The sequence below is a fragment of the Mastomys coucha genome, unplaced genomic scaffold (genome assembly GCF_008632895.1).
Source record: "Mastomys coucha isolate ucsf_1 unplaced genomic scaffold, UCSF_Mcou_1 pScaffold3, whole genome shotgun sequence".
Classification (NCBI taxonomy): Eukaryota; Metazoa; Chordata; class Mammalia; order Rodentia; family Muridae; genus Mastomys; species Mastomys coucha.
The window spans coordinates 52165705-52180169 of NW_022196909.1; the positions used below are offsets into that span (position 1 = coordinate 52165705).

General features: G+C 37.1%; 1 protein-coding gene across 1 annotated transcript; it reads right to left on the reverse strand.

The window, feature by feature from the left end:
* Window positions 1-12552: 12552 nt before the first annotated feature.
* Window positions 12553-13524, reverse strand: LOC116074835 (olfactory receptor 14J1-like). Its single transcript, XM_031347719.1, has one exon. The coding sequence runs from the start codon at window positions 13501-13503 to the stop codon at window positions 12565-12567; it is 939 nt and encodes a 312-aa protein (XP_031203579.1). The 5' UTR covers window positions 13504-13524; the 3' UTR covers window positions 12553-12564.
* Between the last annotated feature and the right edge of the window lie 941 nt (window positions 13525-14465).

The window sequence follows — 14465 nt, forward strand, 5'->3', positions numbered from 1 at the left end:
TTTTTTTGAGGCAGTGCCTCTCTGTGTAGTACTGGCTGTCCTGTAACTCTCTTTTTAGACCAGGCTGGCCTTAAACCCAGAGATCTGCCTGCTTCTGTCACCTGAGTGCTGGGATTAAGGATATATACCACCATCACCTGGCTGATCATTGCTTAATGAATATTAAACAATTAAAAGACTAAATAAATTTATTAGAAACATTTATTATTTTAATTTAACCTATTTAAATACAGAACAAAGAATTAAACAATTTGCAATTTGAATCCTTTGTTCTAGTGCAAAGTGGAGGTCACCAGCACAGTCTTTCTAAGACACTGCTAATCTTCACTGAGAGTCTGTGTTCTCTGACATTCGTACTGGGAGATAATACACTCACTGTACATAGAGCAAACCACAGCTGATTAGAGCCTTCAGTTTTTACTTTTCCTGCAATTAGAATTTGTCTCCTGGAAATTTGCTCTCATAGAAAAAGTTTTGTTCTACCAGTGGGTCCCATGGGGGCTCATTAGGAAGCTCTCAGACAATCGTGTTATTAAAATGCTATAAATGTTTTAATAAGGTCAGCAAATGCCTAATTGCTAAGGTTCAAAACTGCCCTCTGAAGAGGAAGGTGATTCAACAGGTCACATGCTAATCATCCCTGGAGTTCTCCCCAGGGGGCAGTCTCCTTGTTAAGTAGCCCTGGTGGCTCTGTCTCAATTTTGCTTTATAGTTCAAACAATTACTCCCAGAAGAGGCATTTGGGGGTGAGCCACTTAATAACAATAGTGAAATAAACTCTTGAAAAGTTCAAGTTCTCCTTAGAGAAAAAGAAATAGGTGACTGCACAAACCTCCAGTCTGCTGTACACAAGAGCCATTTCTGTTGAAAAAGGAAGAAAATTGAAGACACCACAAGCAGCTTGCTTTTTCATTAAGGTCACTATCCCAGAATGAATATAAATTAGAACCTTATTTGTAGAAAATACATACATGTATGTAGATGTGTGTGTAAATATATGTATGTATCACTATATCAAATAAACAAATTATATACACACATATATATACATATACATGTGTGTCTATGCAAATGTGTACACGCACTTATTTATTTTCTTATTCATTTATTGTATTTAGTATGTTATTTAGATATACTAAAAATTGCTATAATAATTATATTATAATTATTTTCTATTGCTGTAATAAGATACCCTGAAAAGAGCTACTTAAAGAAGGAAGGTATGGTTAGTCAGGGGTTTTAGGAGAATATCAACTGAAAAAGGTTATTAGATTGGCTTACATGGTGTGGTGAGAGTAGCCTAACAATGGCTATCTTCACACTAGAAAAGCTGAGCTTGGTAGATGCTCAGTCCAGGAGGCTGTGAGGCAGATGTCTCAGTAGTCTCAGTCTGGCATTGGGGATTCTTGGAGATTGAAATATCTTCAGTTCATGTTGGAAGGCCAACTGGGTTTCAATGTCAGCAAAGGATGACACCAGTAAAAGCAGAGTAAATTAAACTTAAAAACAGAGTAAATTAACTTAATTCCAGATACACTTTAAGTTATGAACTAGAATTGATCATCACAGAAAAGTATGTTTGGCCACAGTTCCGGGCTATACTTTATCTTACTCATGAAATCATGGTGGTGGAACTTTGGAGCATCTGGGCACACTGTACCTACATCAGAAGCAGAGAGTGACCAAATCTTGTGACTCCCCACTTCCTCATTTTTTAAGGTCCAGGACCCAAGCCCAGGGAATGGTACTGCCATTGGTGCAGTGGGTAGTTCTTGGTATAGTAGGTAGTTCACCTAGATGTCAGAACAATTTCCATTACTGTCCCACTCAACCCATAATTAAATGCATCCATATTCACCTCAGATAAAAAGAGACACCTGGAAAAAACATGAAGTTGTGAATGTAGTCACCATTATTTTGCATCTCTGTATGCTGTCCATTTTCAAAAAGCTAAAGCAATGAAGTATTTCAGTTCTTAGCTTGAAATGTAATCAGTCATTAAAAAAGAGATTCATGCTATTTCCCAAAACTTGAACAAAATATGCTAAAGGAAGGAATTAATCTCCAAGGAAAAAGTGCTGTGCAATTCCACAGAAAGAAGGAAGGCATCTATAATAGTAAAATTCAATGTACATTGATAATAGCAACATGTCATTTAATGTCAGAGAGTGCAATAGTAATGTCCAGGACAAGAAAATGAAATGAAGTGATGTTTTCTAGTGTGAACAACTTTTCTGTTTTGAAGAATAAGCTCTAGGTATTTGTGTAGCACCCAGTACTTATAGTTAACTATATAGTACTGTGGATGTCATAGTTTATTTAGAAGGTGGAGCTCACATTAAGTCTTCTACACACACACACACACACACACACACACACACACACACACACACACACAAAACACAGGGAAACCTTGGGAGGAAGCAGACACAACAATTACTTTGGTTATGATGATGGTTTGCAAGAATCTAAATTTGAATAACAATTCTGAAAAACAGCGTGGGAGTTCCTTAAAAATTAAAACTAGAAATTCCATTTCATTTATCCACCTCACTACTGGGTGTATGAATCCAAATGAGTTATATTATATAAAAAGAAGTAAAATTATTATGTTACACATCATAATATATGTATTATATATATGAAGTATTGTTTATTACTGTCAAGGCATATTAAATTTGTGATTAGAAAATGAATGGGTAAGTAAACATACTGTGTATGTACAACAGAATACTATCTATGTGTGAAGCAGAAAGAAATCCTATTATTTGTCACAATAGAGATGCATTCAGAGGCTATGTCATTCAGTGAAACAGATCAGCTAAAGAGGGGTAAATACCACACCATCTTCCTCACTGATGGAAGTTAATTTGTAGATGATAAAAATGCAGTTTAGTTACTATAAGCTAGACTGGTTAGAGGAAGTATTGTAGAGATGGTGGTCAAAGGATGCAAAGCTTCAGGCAGAAAGTTCGCAAGTTCATGAGTGTAACACACAGTGTACTCGCTGTTGTGCAGAGCGATATACTGTATTACTCAAAATACTGGAGTGGAAGATTATATCATAAATACCTGAGGCAGTGCAGATGATAGTGGGGTGGATTTAGTAATTTAACAAAGCAGCTATATACTTCTAACATTGTGTAGAACATCATAAGCACATACGATTTCATTTTTTTCATTCAGCCCAGGGCCAGCATTTGGGATGGTGTCATCTATCTCCAGAGTACATCTTCTCTCCTCAGTTCAACCATTCTGAAAATGCTCTCATGGCACATGCAGAGGTGTTTCTTTTTTCTTTTTTTTTTTTCTTTTCCTCTTTCTTCTTTAATGGTGATCCTAAATCCAGTCAAACTGACAATTAAGATTACTCATGACAGATTTTCTTGGGAACCCACTGTTTTTTTCATCCAGGAAAATGGGTGTGCAGTCTTTATTCCCTTTCTCTTCGAGTTCCCCAGTTTTATCCCAGCTTTGTAGCAGACAATCTGCTGGGGCCTCTTCTTTTTCTCTGTCTTCATTCCAGAGGGACTAAGCAGATCTTCTACAGCATTCCTTCCTCACTTCATCCCTTTGTCCAACCCACCAACACCCAAGTTGTTCTCACCATGGAAACTCATTGGCTACACTGGTAAGAGATTCAGGTAGGTTATCTTCAATTTTTCTCCTTGTCCTCCACCACCAACTATCCAATCTCTAAAGCAGACAGCATGCAGGGACCTACCTACCCTCTCTTCTTTCATTTCACAGGGACTCCACAGACCCTTGGGACAGACCGGTTTTCTTTGGATCTTCTCACCTCCCCCCACTCTCCAGCCCATCCCCATTCCTTCTTGTCAGCTCCCAACACCCAGAAACAAATTGTACCTGAGAATCCACAGTGTCCCCACCTGGAAAGGACACAGAAACACCCTACATCAGGCAACCCACAGCCACCACATGCTCCTAAGTTTCAGTGAGGGCAACAGAAACCGAGAAGTGGAAAATTGAGCTAACAAAGACAAGCTATAAACACCAATAATCATAATCAGTCCAAATTTACATGCTTAGATATCAGTGTAAAACCATATTCAAACAGCTAGCACAAAATGTCTTTGCTAGAGCCCAGCAACCCTCCTACCATAGGTCCTAAGAAGTGAATGTATCTAAAGCATAATAGATGACAGGAAAACCACAGTCAAGGTCAACTTAAATGGAGAGGAACTCAAAGAAATTTCACTAAAAAGACAAGGCTGACCACTCTCTCCAGATCTTTTCAATGTAGTATTAGCAGTCTTAGCAAGAACAGTAAGAATACTAAAGGAGACCAAGGAAAGACAAATAGGAAGGGAAGAAGTTAAAGTTTCTTTATTTACAAATGATATAATTGTAAACACAAGTGACCCTAAAAGCTTCACCAAGAAATTCCTACAGCTGATAAGCATTTTTAGCAAAGTAGCAGGGCACAAAACCAACACATAAATATTACTAGCCTATATGCAAAAGAAGAATGGACTAAGACAAAATATAATATATTGTGATTATAGTTTCCCCTTTCTCAATGCCTCCAAGTTTCTTCTCACATCCCCTCCAATCCAGATCCACAACCTGTCTCTCATTAGAAAAAAAAAAAACCAAGCATCTAAATAATAATAATAAAATGTAATATAGAACAAAACCAAAGTCACCTCAGGAGTAAGTACATTCTCTCCCACTAAGTCCAAAGGTAACAGAGTCTGAGTCAGAGATAGCCCAAGTCCCAGTTATTAGAGGACTGGCATGAAGAGCAAGCTGTAAATCTGCTACATATGAATAGGGAGGGGCCCTACATCCAGTCCATGCATGATCTTTGGTTGGTGGTTCAGTCTTTGTGAGCTTCCATGGACCCAGGTTAGTTGGCTCTGTGGTCTTCTTATGGTCTTCCTTGACACCTCTGGTTCCTCCTCCTGACTCTTCCACAAGACCCCCTGATCCCTGCCTAATGTTTGGCTGTGGGTCTGTGCATCTGTTCCCATCGGTTGCTACATGAAGATTCTCAGATAACAGTAATGCTAGGCTCCTACCTGCAAGCATAGCAGGATATCATTAATAGTGTCAGTGATTATTGTTATTGTTATTTTGTTTTTGTTTTTTAAATGTTGGCCATCTACTACTGAGTGTTGGGTCTGCCATTAAGAGTGAGACTCCATTGGACAAAACTAACTTTACATTTGCATTTTTGTTTCTGGGTTATGGATGGAAACTGTCCACTTCTCTTCTCAGTACTGGGACCCAATCTGGTGAACCTGTGCAGGACCTTGGCATGTTACCATGGCCTCTGTGAGTTTATATGTACTTTTGTACCCCTGTATTTAGAAGGTCTCATTTTCTTAGTGGCCTCCATCCCCTCTGGCTCTTACATTCTTTTATCTCTTCTGGCTATTATTTATTTATTTATTTATTTATTTATTTATTTATTTTGCCTCTTCTTTTGCAGAATTCTCTGAGCTCTGAGGGAAGAGATTTGATAGAGGTATCTCATTTAGGACTGGGTGTTTCATTCTCTGTACGATGTTCAGTTGTGAATCTCTGTATTTGTTCCCATATACTGCATGTAGAAGCTTCTCTCATGATGACTGAGCAAGGCACTAAGCCACAAATATTGCAAAATGTTGTGAGGAGTAATTTTATTGCTATCTTCATTTAGATGTAGTGGGTTTTTCTCTATAACCCTGGTCTATCTAGTCTCAGGTTCTTGACCATTTGAACAGTATCAGGGATGGGTTCTATCTCGTGGAATGGGCCTTGGTTCCAAGCAAATATTGGTTGGTTACTCCCATGACATAGATGCCAACATTATATCAATGTATTTTATACATCCTATGGTCATTTGATCTTTGACAAAGAAGCCAAAACCAACCAGTGGGAAAAAGACAGCATTTATATATCATGCTGGTTCAACTGGTGGTCAGCATGTAGAACAATGCAATTGACCCATTTTTAATCTCTTTGTACAAAGCTTAAGTCCAAGTGGATCAAGAACCTTCACATAAAACCAGATAGGCTGAATCTAATAGAGAAAGTGGGAAAGAACCTCGAATACATTGGCACAGGGGAAATTCTCCTGAGCAGAACACCAATGTCTCATGCTCTAAGATCAACAATTGATAAATGAGACCTCATAAAATTGAAAAGTTTCTGTAAGGCAAAGGACACTGTCAATAGGGCAAGACAACAACCCACAGATTGGAAAAAAAATCTTTACCAACCCTAAATCCAATAAATGGCTACTATCCAAAATATGTAAGGAACTCAAAATGTTAGACTCCAGAAAACCAAATAATCTTATTAAAAATGGGGTCCTGAGCTAAAAAGAGAAATCTCAACTGAGGTATCTCGAATGGTTGAGAAGCATTTAAAGAAATGTTCAACATCCTTAGTCATTTGGAAAATGCAAATCAAAAACGACCCTGAAATTCCCCCTCACATCAGTCAGAATGACTAAGATGAAAAACTCAGGTGACAGCAGATGCTGGCATTGATGTGGAGAAAGAAGAATACTCCTCCATTGCTGCTGGGATTGCAAGTTGGTACAGCCACTCTGGAGAAAATTGGAAATAGTTCTAAGCTGAGGACCCAGCTATAACACTCCTGGGCATATACCCAGAAGATACTCCATCATAAAACAAGGAATGCTCCAGTATGTTCATAGCAGCCTTATTTATAATAGCCAGAAGCTGGAAACAACCCAGATGTCCCTCAACAGAGGAATAAATACAGAAAAATGCAGTACATTTACATATTGGAGTATACTCAGCTATTAAAAACAATGACTTAATGAAATTCGTAGGTAAATGGATGGAACTAGATAATATCATCCTGAGTAAGGTAACCCAGTTACAAAAGAACACACATGGTATGTACTCACTGAAAAGTGGATATTAGCCAAAAAAAAAAAAAAAAAAAAAAAAAAAAAAAAAAAAGCTCCGAATACCCACAGTACAACTCACAGACTATATGTAACCCAAGAAGATGAAAGAGCACACCAAAGTGTGGATGCTACAGTCCTCATCAGAAGGGGGAAGAAAATAATCTCAGGAGGTAGAAGGTGAGAAGGTTCTGGGAGGGAGAGAGGAGGGGCAGAAAAGAGGGGCCAGTTAATATATGGGAGGAGATGTGGGAGAAGTACAGAGGGTCAGGAACTTGAAATGAGGTGTATAGCAGTAGGAGAGGGGAACAAGGGGTAGCCACTAGAAAGTCTCAGATGCCAGGGACCCAAGAGGTTCCCAGGACCCAACAGAGAGGACATTAGCTAAAATACCCAACAAAGGTGAGATAGAACCTGTAGAGACAATATTCAGTGGATAGGCACAGATCTTGGTTGAGGGATGGGGCCAAACACCCACCTCAAAAATAATAATACAGAATCCCTCCTGTCAAAAGGAAATGCAGGGACAAAGAGTGAAGCAGAATCTGAAGTAAAAGTCATCCAGAGACTGCCCCACCTAGGGATCCATCCCATCTGCTGGCAACAAACCCAGACACTATTGCTGATGCCAAGAAGAGCTTGCTGACAGGGGCCTGGTATAGCAGTCCCCTGAGAGGTTCTGCCAGAGCCTGACCAATACAGATGCAGATACAAACAGCCAACCATTGGACTAAGTAAGCATGGAGACCCCAATGGAGAAGTTACAGAAAGAACTGAAGGAGCTGACAGGGTTTGCAACCCCATAGGAAGAACAACAATATCAACCAACCAGATCCCCCAAAGTTACCAGGGACTAAACCACCAACTACAGAGTACGCATGGGAGACCCATGGCTCCAACTGGATATGTAGCAGAGGATTGCCTTATCTGGCATCAATGGCAGGGGAGCCCCTTGGATCTGTAGAGGCTCCATGACCCAACATAGGTGAATGCTAGGTCTCTGAGGTGGGGGTGAGTGGATAGGTGGATGGGGAACATCCTTATAGAGGCAGGGGTTGGGGAAGGGAATAGAGGCTTTGTGGAAGGGAAACTGGGAACGGTGATAACATTTGAAATGTAAATAAATAAAATAACCAATAAAAATATGAAAAAATAGGTCATCATTGTATGCAGAAGGGTTTGTATCTGGATTGGTGTTTGCCTTTCTTCTCTGGAAACTCTTTAGAGTACTTTCCAGTACCACAGATATTAGTATATAGGGGTGAAGCTCCATTAATGTAACCCATTCCTGGTACTAGAAGCTCCATCTGGGGATGACAGATGGGCTCTGTCCCCCTGTTAGTTGCCAGTTTTATTGCCTTTATCTATGTATATATTTTTGGAAGCTTCTACTATATTAGATTTCCATACCACCCTTCAAATGACCCATAGTTCCTGTATTTTCTCCCTCATTCTCCTTTCCCTTTCCTTTCCCTGTTTGATCCCCCTGTGCCAGTGCCCTCCATATCCACCCATAACTACTATCTACTGTATTTTTCCTCTCTAGGGATATGTACTTCCTAGTCCCTTACTCTATACCCAGCTTCTGTGGCTCTATGGATTGTAGCTTGCTTATTAATGACTTAACAGGTAGCATCTACATATAAGATGATATGTACCATGCTATGTTTGTGTTACATTACTCAGGATGGTGTTTTTCTAGCTCCATCCATTAGCCAATGAATTTTATGATTTTCCTTTTTAACGACTAAGAAATATTCTATTGTGTAAATGGATTTTTCATCCATTCATCCATTGACAATCATCAAGGCAGTTTCCAGTATCTAGCTATTATGACTAGAGTTGCAATGAACATGAGCAGCCATCTCTGTTGTAGGATTTAAATTCCTTTGAGTATGCCCAAGAGTTCTATACCTGGATCTTTATGGATATCTAGTCTCAACTTCCTGAGGAACTACACACTGATTTTATAACAGCTGTACAAGCTTATACTCCCATCAGCAGTGGATGGATGTTCTCTTTAATGTAAGTAGTAGCCAGCATGAACTGTCAGGTCTGGACACTGTGCGTATTATGCCTTTCAATACATGCTAGTTAGGTACAACAAGAGATAAACAAATAATAATAAAACAGAACAACCATAACATACTGAATTAAATTGTCAGTACCACACTCTTGTTATTTGTGGACACTGTTAAATAAACTAGTGTGCAAGCATATTGGTAATGCTAAAGTGGGTATGATAATAAGAAGATTGCCAGACGACTGAAATTAAAATAGTTTACATATTAGGGATACTCGGTTTAATGATTAATATTTAGTCCAGATGTAGTGATACTGTGTAAAATTTTATCTCTTATAAAAGTGTGCAGCCTAAGACTTGTGACCTTTATGTAATGACACAAAAATGAGGACCAAATCTGTACTCAGTATTTCAGAAAAAGTACTGTACATACTAATTCCCATAAACTCAAATTATCAAAGTATCATATTCAAGTGTTTGCCCAAGGCCATGTTTGTGCATGTTCATGTTTTCTGCAGAAATATTCCCATTCGTCAAAAAAATGTGTCTTTAAATAGGAAAAAAGATTAAGAGAATAATATATTCCCAAAGCAATAAATAAACCACACAAACAAACCTTATGAGTTATTGATTCCTATGATTTCTGTTTAATAATTTTGGGTGCAAAGTAGTATGTATGTGATGATTTGGAGGAAGGAAAGGAAATGGAGAAAGTATGTGATTATATTATAATATGGAAAATTAAAATAAATAATTAAAAAACAGAACTGAGAAACATGAAACCAAGTGAGAAGCAGTGTGCCTTCCACCTCACTTGTTTATACTCAGACTAGGATCTGTTTCTGAGAATAATCCAGCCTAGATAAAAAAATAATAACACTTTCTTTTCACTTTTACAGAACAACTAGGTTCTGTAAAATAGCAATACTTTAAGTTTGTATAAGTGATGTAACAGATATGTTTTAATGAAGAAGTGTGAGAAGACATAGAAGCAACTAAAGGAAATAAAATGCGCCTGCATGTTCAAATTGAAGAAATATTTCACTTCTTCATTTTCTAAGTATAAGAATGAATCTGAGAAGCTGTAATATAATGTGGAAAAATTAATTTAAGGCATTCCATTGAAATTCAAGCTTTTTCCAGCTCCCTTTGGACATTAACTGCATCAACAAAACCTGGGATTACTAGGTTATAAATATTATACACTAGACAACATTTGTCATCTCTGTTTTGTGTTTGTATCAAATTTTGAGATACCTCTTCTTTTCTTTTTTTCAAATTGTTCAAGGCATTTATTCATATAAATACAGAAGTTGTTAATAAGGACAATCAAGGTTATTATTTGATCTCAGGGACTTTGGAAAGCAAAAATGATATGGGATTTAAAATGCTGAGGACCTGATTATGTAACATCTACACACCCTATTTTTCTTTTTCTCACTTAATTAAACAGGATTTTAAAAGTATACTGGGTATGTCACAGGATATCTTTGGAAAGCAGATAACCAAGCTTGGAACAGATGAGCTAAGGGTCACGGATGACTCAGCACAGATCATAATGCTGAAAACTGGGCTCAGACAATGATTGCTATACTACTGATTTACTGACTCATAGGTTGGATTATGAACTCCTGCAGACTGCTTTCTAAAGCTGAGCGCCTAAGCCACCTACTTTGGTGGAGATGAGTGCTGCTTAAGGTCTTTCTATTTTTCTCTAAGCTGGTGTCTCCAGCTAGAGCACCCAATGTCATAACCTAGGTCTTGTATCTACATTCTAGATATAGGAAAACCATAAGAGGAAGTGTTTTGTCATTTGGAAGAAATGGGTAGTAATTTCTAAGGTTTATGGAACTCACAGGTCATTGGTTGTTCATCACAGTAACTGTTAATAGAAAGTAAATTACATGTAAATGAACCACACAATGTAATTACATAACAAGCAGTGAGAAATGTATTATTTTTAAAAATAATTGCAAATTTCTTTTTTGTTTGGAGTCTAAAACAAAGCTTTTGGTACTTGTGAAAAAAAAAGAGCAAACTATATAATGTCACAGAACACAACATTCCCAGAATTGTTTTATACTTTTGAAAGATCAATAATCTCAAAGAAAATAACTTTATTAACTAAAATGAAGACATCAACATATCTCAGACAGAAGACAACAAAATACTTATAAACCAAATATTAGCTACTACCCAAGTCATTTATTTGGTAATGATAAGTCAATATTTTGTCAGTCAAAATTGATAAATAGCTGCTCATGTAAATAAACTGAAAATATAAGGTTAGAAAAAGGAATTGATTTGCTTATGTTGTAATTCAATCAACTAATAAAATAACAGGCTAGCATAAGTATTTCAGAAAATATGCAGCTCAAAAAGAATCAAGTGTTATTTACATGCCTCTGCAGATAGATTGAACAGTCCAATGTCTGAGGAGGTAAAAGATCTGGTGATCAGTCATTTGTGGTTATATCTTGAAAATCTAGACTGACCAACTTTTTTTATTACAGGTGTCAAAATCTAAGACTATATATAATATATACAAAATTTGAATAGAAAAAATGGCCTGAATAATAGAAATAGGGACTGAAGAATTGTTTTACCACTATAAAATGAGGAATTATCATTCTTATGGATCTTCTTACAAAAAAAGGAAATATATGAGATTTTAATAATATGAAAACTAACAAGTATTATCAATGTGTTTTATCTGATGAGCTACCATATATTTGAGAAAATTTAGCAAAGGTGGATTAGGATTATTACTGAAATACAAATCTCAACAGATTCCAGTGCTGTTTATCACTGTGTTCCAGATATCTGGCAGGATTTCATCTAGCTCTGAGTTTCTGTCTGTATCCATAGTTCTTCATAAACCAGTAAAGTTTTAGAAGTGCCCTGGCCCTAAATTGTTAATTGACAAATAAATGACTTATTTGTAGAAAGCAATATGGCCACATCATTTAAGACAGTTGAATATTTTATATACTTTAATCCAATAAACTTATTCTCTAGAATTATACAGATAAAGCTTGATAACTCACAAATGCATATATCAAATTCCTTAAAATAATTAAATATTAAAGATATCTTATATAGGAAAACTGAGTGAATATATACAAATAAATTTTAATAGGAATTGAAACTGTACTTCAGAAAAATTTTAACTGTAAGACTATGCAAACTTATCTAATAATATTATGTATTTTTATATTAATATGTATATTAATAGACAAAAATAAAAATTAAAAAATGAATTATAAATTTAAATTTATAACTTGGTGATAGACCTAGAGCTAATAGTATTACTTTTGTGTTTTTATTTTTGTGATTTTGCCTCTGCAAATGTTTTAGGGAATATACTAAGATTGTCAGTGTGTCTGGGTATGAATGGGTTAGGACATAAAAATTAGTGAATATATATTATAAGATTTTAAAATATTTTATTATTTTGAAGGAACAATACTTTTAACACTAAATTGCAAAGATATAAGACAGTCAACTTCTATAAGGACACGTTTATACAAAGTAGTTTATCTACAAGAAAACAAAACAAAACCTTACTTTTCATTAACATTACAGTTTGAAGGAATCCCAGTGACTATAAACATTCTTGTGTATAACTGAACAAAAACAACAGGCCAAAGTAATTCTAAGCAGTGAATTTTGTACTGAGCAATAACTTCCTTACAACACTCTTTATCTTCTCATTTCTCAGACTGTAAATAACAGGGTTGAGAGTTGGAGGTAGTACTGTATAAAAGATAGAGAATAAGAACTCTAAAGCAGTTGGAGAGTCTGAGGTTGGGTTTAGATATGCAAATATGCCTGTCGAAAGAAACAATGAGACAACAAAAAGGTGGGGAAGGCAAGTAGAGAAGACCTTAGACCTGCTTTCAGCAGAGGGCATCCTGAGAACTGTGGAGAATATGTGGACATAGGAGATGACAATCCCAATAAAGCAGGCAAAGGCCATTGCAGACAGAAAATCAGCCACTCCCACTATTACAAGGTAATCATTAGAGCAGGAGAGCTTGAGCAATGGGGGAACATCACAGAAGAATTGATGAATTATTTTGGCCCTACAGAACCTGATAGAGAATATGGTTGCTATATACAGGGTTCCTGGAATGCCACTGCTTAGCCATACAGCTGTCACAGCCCACCTACACTTTCTGGGACACATGATGACCTCATAATGGAGAGGAAAACAAACAGCTACATACCGATCATATGACATCACTGTGAGAATGGCCACCTCACCCCAGGCAAAAGCTGTGAAGAAAAAAACCTGCATCATGCACTGGCCATATGAAATGTAGCCATTTCCTGTCAGTGAAATATCAACATACTGGGGAACTGTGACAGAGAGGGATGAGAGGTCCAGAATGGAAAGGTGCTTCAGAAAGTAATACATTGGAGACTGGAGCTGTGGGTCCAGTGTTGTGATGGTGATAATGATGAAGTTTCCTGCTGAGCCGAACAGGTATGCCACCAGGAAGAGCAAAGCATGCAAGATCTGCAGCTCATGGTTGTCAGAGAATCCCATGAGGAGAAATCCACTCATTGTGGTTACATTTTCCACACTCATTTTGAAAACAGGAATTGTGGTAGCAGCTGGAAAATAAAACAGTATAATAAATGCAATGGAAAGACGAGGCATTATTTTTTTATCACTACTTATTTCAATAATTACTCTCGATATGTACTCTACTTATCATCTACACATCTAAGTTAGAACACATTTTTCTCATCTCCATAGATCTCAAAGTACCCACTCATATAGCAGTAGTTACAGGTGGGTATGTACACGTGATTCATCACTGGGTTCTTTCAAGGAATGTGGTTTGGTTTGCCCCATGAAAAAGCACTGTTCCACTGACAGAGTTGAAACCCATTGCTTTCCTTTAAGTCATCAATAGTCAGTCAGTGATGGACTGTGGAATGAGTAGAACATAGATTGAGTTGATTATGTATAGCTCAGACAGGGTACCATGTTAGTAAAGAAAATAGGCATTTATAACAAATACACCCAGAATTAAAATATGGTTTGGTTGTCCTCTGCAAACAGAAATTGTCTCTTAGAAATCAATGCTATCATTACAGCAACAGGATATTGGTTATCAAGTGTAAAAAATGCTTTTAAGTATTATGCTGGAATTACTGAAATCAATAAGAAAAATACTAACATAAGGGGAATACTCACATGACACTCTCAATTTAGATAATCTATTTCATTTACGGAGTGTTTTAGGGGATAAACAGATTTTATTTGAATTCTATTCCTAATTTAAATGCTGTCATTAGTACTGCCTTCAGGTGTAGCTACCAGAGTTCTTAGCTCTTACCAAAAGCAAGTGAATTGCAAAGACAGATGGTGATTTCTTGAGATGGTTTAAGATGCACCGCCGGGTGGTGGTGGCACACGCCTTTAATTCCAGCACTTGGGAGGCAGAGACAGGAGGATTTCTGAGTTTGAGGCTAGCCTGGTCTCCAGAGTGAATTCCAGGACAGCCAGGGCTACCCAGAGAAACCCTGTCTCGAAAAACAAAA

Excerpts from the sequence above, each read along its gene's own strand:
- LOC116074835 (XM_031347719.1), bottom strand. The coding sequence starts at position 13,503 with ATGAGTGTGGAAAATGTAACCACAATGAGTGGATTTCTCCTCATGGGA.